Here is a 9,487-nt window from a genome sequence, read left to right as displayed (position 1 = left end):
TGAAAAGACATCGACGAGGATGGGATTCGAACCCACGCGTGCAGAGCACAATGGATTAGCAGTCCATCGCCTTAACCACTCGGCCACCTCGTCCACAGTACTAGACGTAATCACTGACATTAAAAACAATATCAACCTCAACCCTAACCCTAACTAAACGGAATGGACCTCGATAGGCTAATTTTACATTAGCTAATATATATAACGTTATAACGTTATGGTATACATGAGGAACGTAGCTTGCTAGCGTTAGCTAACGTGCTAGTAAGCTAATACGCCAAACTAACGTTAGGTAACGTTAACTGTTGCGACTAAGCTAGCTAAAATAAGGAAAGTTATCATTTGGTGTGGTCTGCATTATCCTCTTTTTCACCCATAACCAAGCACAAAACATTCGCCCCGTGACATTAGAGGAACGGTAACGTCGAGTTTGCGACGTCAACAGGTAGCTAGCTAATGTTCGCGTTAGCATAACGTTACGTTTTCTGCCACGCCGCTAACCAAGTTAACTTATAATTCATAGCTGCTGAGTATCTTGTTGAAAAGCTAACGCTGAACGCTGTCAGCGGACACTGTAACTGCAGCCACGGCAGTGCTGGCGTTAATGAATGCTAACAAGCGCTCTTGATGGGTTATTTTTGACAAACTCCGTTAAACTCGGTGGTTAATGGATTGTGTTCAATTGATGCAGACACACGCTTTAACGATGCCGAGAGGCACAATCTCATTAAGCATCACGTTTGTTTCCTTCAGCCCTCCCTTTAGGTCCGTGTGTGTTCTGTCTTCAGTGTTACATATCAGCTTCAGAAAATGACATCCAGATTACCAAAGACAGGGCTCATTGTGTGCAGTAAAACCAAACATTTCCATTAGCAAGTGCACTTTGGAGAAACTTAAATATCACAATTAATATAATATACTGTTTGAGTGAGACGGGAGATGGGAGAGGTATTCATTTTAGTGATTCTTAAGAAGAGATTTTTATTGTGAAAACTTCAGTAAAATAGGTTTTCCTCTACAACTATTAATCCACAACCATAAAACCAACTGTTGCTGCACTTAAGGTCTATCTTACCTCTTCTTTGCTGCATGTGTGACAATCTGTGCACAGGCTTTACTTTAAAATGCACACTGTTTGTGAGTAAGAGGTAGTTCCACTGAGCAGTGCTGGTCTGGGTATTTGTGTCCACCTAGTGGCTGAATTTACCTTCACTGGACTCCTAACAAAGGACATCTCAGAACTAGTGGTCGACCGATATGGCTGATAATGATATTTAGAGAGCAGGGCTGCCGATGGCCGATACATAATGGCGATATGACAACAAAGAAAAGTGTATAATTATGTTCTAAAATAAATTCATGCACATGTTTACAGCAGGGTGCACGGGAGTTATAGTACAGGGCTTGAAAACAACATTTTCACCACCTTCCCAAAGCTCACGACTCCCGACTGCACTCCCGACATTGTTCCACAGCAGAGACTGAGACTGAAGTTTTATTTATCGGCCTCGTGAGCATCAGCCAGTTTTATCGACATCCAGCAATCTCTTTCAAATCTGTGTGAGTCTCCAGTCCATCCGTGTACTTTTGCAGTTGTTTGGGAAATTGAAACATCTGGATAACACCAGGGCCGACATGGGGAGAGCTTGCAAACTCCAAATAAAAAAAGCCCAGTGTGTCATATTTTGTTTTAAGTTCCTGTAACGTGACACACCATCGGTGAGCTGGGAGGACATTTCTGAATTCGGGGGTGCTGTGAGATGTTACAACAGGATAGAATAAAAATCCAGATAACAGAGTGTAAAAAAAAAAGGTGCATGTCACTGCAGCCTTATGCACATGCACAAACTTAAATCAGCTCACCAATCAGTAACACTGCTGAGTCAAAGTCCCTCAGTTACTCTTTACAGGCGACATAAACCTCATCAAGGATTAAAGGTCATATCTCGGCAACATGCACATTTAAACCAAAGCAGCAACATTTACTTGCTGACACTCTGCGTGATGATGGAGAGGGTGCTGTTATTGTTTGGACTCGTGGCTCTAGCCACTTCTTACGCTGTGAGTATGAATTCATTATTGAGTAAGCACGGTGTGATGTGGATATTAACTGTGCCATGACTTACACTGGTTTTGTTTTATTCAGAAACCTGTTTCCCCCGAGGTACATGGTATGTGAAAAAAAAGGATCTTTCCTAAATTGAATAATGTTGGTTTTACACGCTGTGAAAAGACTCTGAGTCGTGTCTGCGTTTGTGTTTCAGAGGTGTATGAGAACGGTGAGGATGAGAACCCCATCCTAAACCTGGGTGAGCTGCAACATTTCTATTGGTTTTTGCTCCATAACCTACACACCAACACACCTGTATTTACTGGAATAAAGTGTAAAATGTTGAGTAATGCTGGGTGTTTATTGCTGAATGAAATATATTGTCTGTACCTGTGCTTGCAGGTTCAGATGCCAACCTGTTTGAAGGGGACATTTTGATTCCAGTAAGATGCATTTTTATTAATGATTTAGAAAAGTGCATTTGCTGACTCACTGTTCCTAGATTGTTGTCATGTCTCCTCCTGAGTAACTTACAGTGTAATATCAGTATCAGATAACAAGATGGGGTTTATTGTGTGTGGTTTTATTAGCTTTGTTTAGGATTATGGTCATAATTTGCACAATTCCTTTTGATGGTACAGGAAGGAAGGAATGCCCTGATTGATAAAAGATACAGATGGAAATTTCCAATCCCTTACATTCTGGGTGATGATCTGGGTGAGTTCTTCCAATATTCAGTGCATTCTGAACACTAGATTGACTGTAAATCCTCACATATCTCATATGTATGGCCCAGAGTTAGCCCCAGTTTGTGCCTCTCGTGTATTATGATTCCAACCAAGTCACAGAGATAAGCATCTGAGCTTTTGAAAAACCTTCTAACCACCTGGATGAAAAAAAACATTTCTTTCACTCCTCAGACCTGAATGCCAAGGGCTGCGTCCACCAGGCTTTTGAAATGTATCGGCTGAAGTCTTGCGTTGACTTCAAGCCTTACGAGGGAGAGAAGACGTTCATCAAGTTTGAGAAGAGAGGAGGGTATGGCTCGAGCTGTCTTACATGTGTTTACTACATTTGCAAAGTCAGCTGTTGATTGCTGCTGCAGATTATGACTAGTTGAAGGAGTTACAGTATTTCTGTAAATTACCTTATGACTCTCTGTCCACTGAAATTAGTTTTAATTATGTCCTCAAGCTCCCGCTGTGCGTAACTCAATCAGAGAAAAAAAAAAATATTTCAAAAAGTGAGACTATGTAACTTTTGCTGAGCGGCTGAAAGTCATGGGATAATGCTAAGCTAAAATGCTAAGCTACCGTAACAGTAGTAAAACTGATGATATACAACAATATTTACCATTAGCATTAGCTAACATTAGCCACATTAAGCTGCTGGTTCTAGCAGAGTAAAGCTGTAGCAGCTGACTGTACTGAAGCAACAGTGTGTTTTATGGATTATTAATTCAAGGTTTATATTATCTCTGAAAAGTTACAGACTCAGTCCTTTTGTTCCCCTATTTAGAAATGTATTCCAAAAAAATTACAAAAACTCAATTTCTTTGTGTTATTATAAAGAAATTCAATTTCAGTTTCCACCAATAATAACATGACATTCACCTGCAAATCAGTCTTCAACTTTTAGTGACATAGAGCAACGATTAAAGTTAACAGCATGGCTCGCTACATGTGGATTTTAAATCTTCTTCTGAGTCTTTACAGAAGTGCAGTACTAAACTACTAAATCACTGCAATGTCCCTTTAAATGTAATTGTATGATTTATTTTTTGTGTCATTTTGTATCAGAACTGTAATCGACTGCTTTTACTGTCATAGGTGTTTCTCCAGTGTTGGTGACCAACAGACGGGTCAGATTCTGTCTTTGGGGCCAGGCTGTGACCACAAGGCGGTGATTGAACATGAACTACTCCACGCTGTGGGATTTTACCATGAGCAGTCCCGCACAGACAGGGATGACTATGTCGACATCTGGCTGGATCAGGTTTCACCAGGTATGTCTTTTAACTTCATGGTCCATTATTATCATTTGTGTTCTGTAAAAACATTTTATGAGTGGCAGTAATGCCATGACAGAGAAATGCCTACAGTACGCATTTTGTGTGAGGAATGACTGAATGAACATGAATTTCCTGCAGGACTTGAACACAACTTCAACAAATACAACGACGACTACATCACAGATCAAAACACGGCGTACGACTACGAGTCCATTATGCATTACAGGCCCTTCTCTTTCAATAAGAACGAATCCATCCCCACTATCACCACCAAAATCCCAGAGTTCTACAACATCATTGGCCAGTACCTCGACTTCAGCAAGATGGACACCCTCAGGCTCAACCGGATGTACAACTGCTGTACGTATATGTTGCAAGAGTAATCTTTTTTTCTGCAAGTCTTAAAGGTTGACAGTGGACAGAGTGCAATATTATTAGATAGAAATTAAGTCTTTGGGAAGTAGGAAGTGTGTAAAAGCACAAAATAGGCCAAAAGTTTTAAACGATTCTCCAAATCCTCACCTTCGTCCCTCCCTCCACAGCTGGTCCTCTCACCCTCCTGGACCAGTGTGTCTTTGAGTATGCCAGCATCTGCGGGATGATCCAGGCCTCCTCTGATGATGCTGACTGGGTCCATACTAAGAGCAGTGTTGGGGCGGAGGATCACACGCTCCTGGGAAAATGTAGAGGTCAGAGTTGAATATTGTCTCTTTTAAAATACCAATTACTGATTATTCTCAGCTCAGACAGTGTGAAAGAAAGAAGTTGCTTTAATAGCTTGTCTTATTTTGTCTGACTTTCTAGATGCTGGGTACTTCATGCACTTCAGTACCATGACTGGGAAGCCTCAGGAGTCTGCGCTGCTGGAATCCCGAATCCTGTACCCCAAGAGGAAGCTTCAGTGTCTGCAGTTCTTCTACAAGATGACTGGAAGCTCCAAAGACAGACTGGTGATCTGGGTCAAAATGGATGATGGCACAGGCACCGTTCGTAGAATGAACAAAATACACACCTTTTATGGTACTTATTAAGTGGGGATATTTATGGAACAGACAGCTGCTATCTGGAGCTTCACAGTAAATGATTTGCATAGAGGCAAAGCTTCATTTGAACGTTTGTTGTTTTGCTCAGTAAAATTATATTCAAATCAAATTCAAATTTATCATAAAACATACAAACTAGACACTCTCTACCCAGTCACACACATTCAGTAGTGAAAGGTTTGGGAGGGTAAAATTTTGGAAATACACTCGTTTGCTTTCTGGCTGACAGATGAGAAGATTAATACGACAAATGTCTTTATGCTAAATATAGTACAACCAGCAGATGCTAAGTTTAGCCTGATGACTGCAAGCAAGGGGAAAAATGGGCCTGCCTCTATCCAAAGTGTGTGTGATTCCAGGAAATCGCTGGTCTCACAAAGAAATTGTTCTGTTTTTACGTTTTACATTTTTGTTTGTATATGGATTAAAAAAGGGATGGTAGTTGGCATATTTCTTAAACATTTGGACAGAGCTAGGCTAGCTGTCCCCCTCTGTTTCAAATCTGCTGAACTGATAACTAGAACTAAGATGTCAAACTTTTCCTTTGCAGTAAATACTGTAACATAAAGGCTAATGGCTAATAAAAGTAAAGCCTCACTATCCCACTCCTTAACATACAAATAATATTGTATTGTATAATAATACATCAATACATCATATTCATCATCTTGTTTTCCTGTTACCCAGCGGATTCTGACCACACATGGAAGATAGCCCATGTCCCAATGGAAGTAGGGGTGAAATTCCGCTATGCTTTCCAAGGTGTACGCGGCGATCCCTCTGCATCCGCCGGTGGCATCTACATCGATGACATCAGCCTGACCGAGACACGCTGCCCCAACGCCGTGTGGAGGATCCAGAACTTCTCCAAGATCATGGAAACAGCTGAGCGAGAAGCAGTTATTGACAGCCCTCGTTTCTACAGCCCTGAAGGCTACGCTTTTGGTGTCCGCATCGTTCCTCTATCGTCTTACACTGATTACACCGGGAACTACACTGGGCTGTATTTCCACCTGGCCAGTGGGGACAATGATGTGGTGATGCAGTGGCCAGCGGTTAACAGACAGGCCACCTTGGTGGTGATGGACCAAGACCCAGACATTAAGCTGAGGATGTCCACCGCTCGCAGCCTCACGACTGATATGAGGAAGAGTAAGTGCTCCTTATCTAAACATTTTCAAGTTGATCTGATGCATCTTCACCTCAGATAACCTGGGGAAATGTGTCTAATGCGCCGACTTTGGTCATTCCATTGACTTTATATGCAGTTGCTCTAAAAAGCTAAAAGAGCCTCTAAACTTAGCTTAGTCTGAATACACCTTGAGGCTATATTTAACACATAGCATGCTAGACTTTAACATGTTTGTGTAATTAGCGTTCAAGAGTAATTTTATATTTGGTAATGAACCAAGGTATTAGACACATATACATTTGGATCTAATGATGGCACTACATGAAACAACAAAGATCAACAGAGTTATTGCAAGTTATCCTAAAAGGGAAATTAATGTCTTTATTAGCAGAGACATTTTACCCAAAACCACAAATATCTATCTCTACGTCGGGGGATCACCAAAGTCATCACAATTCACCACCCTGTTTCTGTTATGACAATCCACCCAATAGTTGTTATTTCAGTATTATCAGTGGTGGAGTGATAACAAATAGTGGAGTCACTGCTCACATCTTGGCTCTGTCTTTTTTTGTCCTCTAGCATCAGATGGAAAGTATTTTTGGGACAATCCCGCCAAGGTAGGACATTTTGATCCTTCCTGTAATTGCTTCAGAGGTGGATCTTGGGGCTGGGGGAACTTTGTCAAGCACTTTGACCTCCGACGGCGTAATTACCTCAAGAACGATGATCTCATCATCTTCGTTGACTTTGAGGGTTAGTGGTTTTTGTTCAATATTTGTGTGTTAAAATACGATACTACTCCCAGTGGGGGGTTTTGAAGCGTGATGAGTTATGATTTTTGTTACAGATATAACGTCACTGATCAAAACAGAAGTTCCCATTAAGCCAAAGGAGTGAGGTCACACAGGATTTTATATCATGATTAACTGGAGGTAAGACATCAGATACCTTTCTATTTCAAAAATGACACCACACGTGTACGTGCTCATAGTCATGTGAAATTACTTTTCTTCATTTAAAATAACCAGATGCAGCTGGGACGAGAAGAACGACCTGTGAAGATGAAGAAAGGATGGAAGATTATTGCTGTGACACAATATTAGAATTATATACATAATTTACTAAACATAAAATGCTAGATTTGGTCTGTAGTCTGTATATAAAAGCTAATGTATATGGATGACAATTATTTTGGACAAAGTTCCTTCACGTTGGACTGTGTTAATAAAAGCTATTCATTTAAGCTGTTAAAGAGCAAGCCTGTGATATGTTTCTCTTGTTTTGTGATGCAAAAAACGGCTGCCATGTGAGTGTCCATTAGAGTACTCCAAGTTTTAAATTGATAAACTAGCATTAACGTCTGTTTTCCATTTGTTATAAAATGAGGCAATAAGTTGATGTAATACAACAATGATCAACATGATTTAGATAAGATGTTGATTTATTATATGATTATTACTCTAAAGGTCAATTTAACACATTGAGATTAGTTTACTGGTCACCCAGCCTGTAAAAAACAGTTGTATTATGTCTTATTTGTCAACTCTGAGGAAATAAACCTGAGGGATTAACAAAAAGATTTCTTTGCATTAAATGTAGGATCCAGCTGTTTTGGACACCAACAGTCAACCAATCAGAGTTTAGTAGACAGGATTGCAGGAGAAATGGGACATCATTTCCTACGTAACTAGCTATCTAGCTATATTCATGTAAAATAGCAACAGAACCAATGTAAAACATCTACCTTTGGTGGGATGGACATGTCAACAATATAATATAACCCCCTCCCAACAACAATAAATTGGTAAACAGGAACACAATGGACAGACTGAATGAATGGAAATTCAGTCTGATAGTTCGGCTAGATTGACCCGCATTAAAAGTCAGGATATATTTGTTGCTTCAGCTTTGACCATTGTTTTTTAAATCTGTTTCATGTCCCTGAACTTTGCAATAAGTGCAATAATAAAATACTCAAGTGCTCCTTTAATATCAACTAAATCAGCTGCGTTGACATTTTATACATAACAGTACAATCATAAGATAAGGGGCACCTTATCAGGAGTTAGAGGTGTAATGGAAGGACAAATTAAATGCCCTGTCCTGTGATCTGCCCTTTGTTTCTATCTTCACTCTCTACTCAAGCACTTTAATGCACACCTTGAAGGCATTATCACTTTGATAAATGACTACAGGAGGACTGAAGGAACGATAACACTAATAAGGGTACAAATCATATAATATACTATGTCATGCTTTTAGTAATCCATGACTCATGATGATACTGAAATCCAATGTGATCTGATTGGAACTAACTGAATGCCGTGTCTGTATTCGACAACCTGGGATGGAACGACGTGAGTCTGTGGGAACTACGTGGTGGAACTGTCAAAGAACAAAAATGTGAACGCCCTATCTGGTTTGTTTGTTGCTCTGTACTGGGAACTGGCTGACTCGTTAAAACCTGCTTCCTCTGTAGATATCACAGTTTCTAGGTCGAAACAACATTCCTATATTCGGTGATCTACACTTGAAACAACCTGAATATTATATTCCTTCTGACATGATTTTCCTTCGTTACACACGGGTAAGTGTGTTAGCACTGTAGTGAAATGGGAACTGATAAAAGTGGAACGGAGCCGGCCTTCGTTCCAGCTCCCTCCTGTGGAACCGCCCGTTGTGGTTCGGGGCGACCCCTCCCTCAGAGTGGCTTAGACATTCCTCTTGATAAGCTTATAGTTGGGCTGGATCGGTGGTCCTGACCATCCCTTGTTTGCTGCTTGGCCTGATTCGGGTTTCCCGGTGCCTGACTCCTTCTTTTCTTTCTGTCTTCTGCCCTTAATGCTGTTTAACTCTCCTCCCGGGTTCTTGTGCTTTCTGTCTGCGGTTCTTCGTCCTTGTGGGCCTCCTGCCTGGTCCTGCTGATTGCTTGATACTGTTGTTGTGTGCCTGTTGTGTTGTTGTTGTTGTTGTTGTTCTCTCTCTCTCTCCTCTCTTTCACTGGTGGGCGCCCCCCTGCTGGGCTGCCTGGTTCTGGGTCGCAAGGTCTTGCTCATGGTGGTACTGTTGGGTCTCTGTAAATAATGTTTTAAAGAGTTCGGTCTAGACCTGCTCTATTTGAAAAGTGTCCTGAGATAACTTCTGTTATGAATTGGCGCTATACAAATAAACTTGAATTGAATTGAATTGAATCACATAAAGTCATTGTGACTTACTTGTTGATGTTGAGGAACAGGAATTAATTAAAC

At 40.8% G+C, this 9,487-nt stretch overlaps 1 protein-coding gene and 1 non-coding gene across 2 annotated transcripts; one reads left to right on the top strand and one right to left on the bottom strand.

Annotated features, from left to right (window-relative positions):
• Positions 1-11: 11 nt before the first annotated feature.
• On the bottom strand, positions 12-93 carry trnas-gcu (transfer RNA serine (anticodon GCU)). The gene has a single exon. It is a non-coding gene; the product is annotated as a tRNA-Ser (tRNA).
• A 234-nt stretch (positions 94-327) lies between these two features.
• On the top strand, positions 328-7,491 carry mep1a.1 (meprin A, alpha (PABA peptide hydrolase), tandem duplicate 1). Its single transcript, XM_051409430.1, has 14 exons — positions 328-2,061; positions 2,147-2,171; positions 2,265-2,309; positions 2,453-2,493; positions 2,692-2,767; positions 2,971-3,088; positions 3,880-4,055; positions 4,200-4,421; positions 4,604-4,750; positions 4,866-5,081; positions 5,792-6,256; positions 6,819-6,992; positions 7,087-7,171; positions 7,268-7,491. Exons 1-13 carry the CDS (start codon positions 1,834-1,836, stop codon positions 7,134-7,136), a joined length of 1,983 nt encoding a protein of 660 aa, XP_051265390.1. The 5' UTR covers positions 328-1,833; the 3' UTR covers positions 7,137-7,171; positions 7,268-7,491.
• The last annotated feature ends 1,996 nt before the right edge of the window (positions 7,492-9,487 follow it).

Source organism: Dicentrarchus labrax, unplaced genomic scaffold (genome assembly GCF_905237075.1).
Source record: "Dicentrarchus labrax unplaced genomic scaffold, dlabrax2021, whole genome shotgun sequence".
NCBI lineage: Eukaryota > Metazoa > Chordata > Actinopteri > Moronidae > Dicentrarchus > Dicentrarchus labrax.
This window is presented reverse-complemented; position numbering and strand designations above follow the sequence as displayed.

Coding starts and splice junctions, on each gene's coding strand:
- mep1a.1 (XM_051409430.1), top strand. CDS start 1,834: ATGCACATGCACAAACTTAAATCAGCTCACCAATCAGTAACACTGCTG. Junction 2,172..2,264: donor TGTTTCCCCCGAGGTACATG/GTATGTGAAAAA, acceptor TTTGTGTTTCAG/AGGTGTATGAGAACGGTGAG. Junction 2,310..2,452: donor GAACCCCATCCTAAACCTGG/GTGAGCTGCAAC, acceptor CTGTGCTTGCAG/GTTCAGATGCCAACCTGTTT.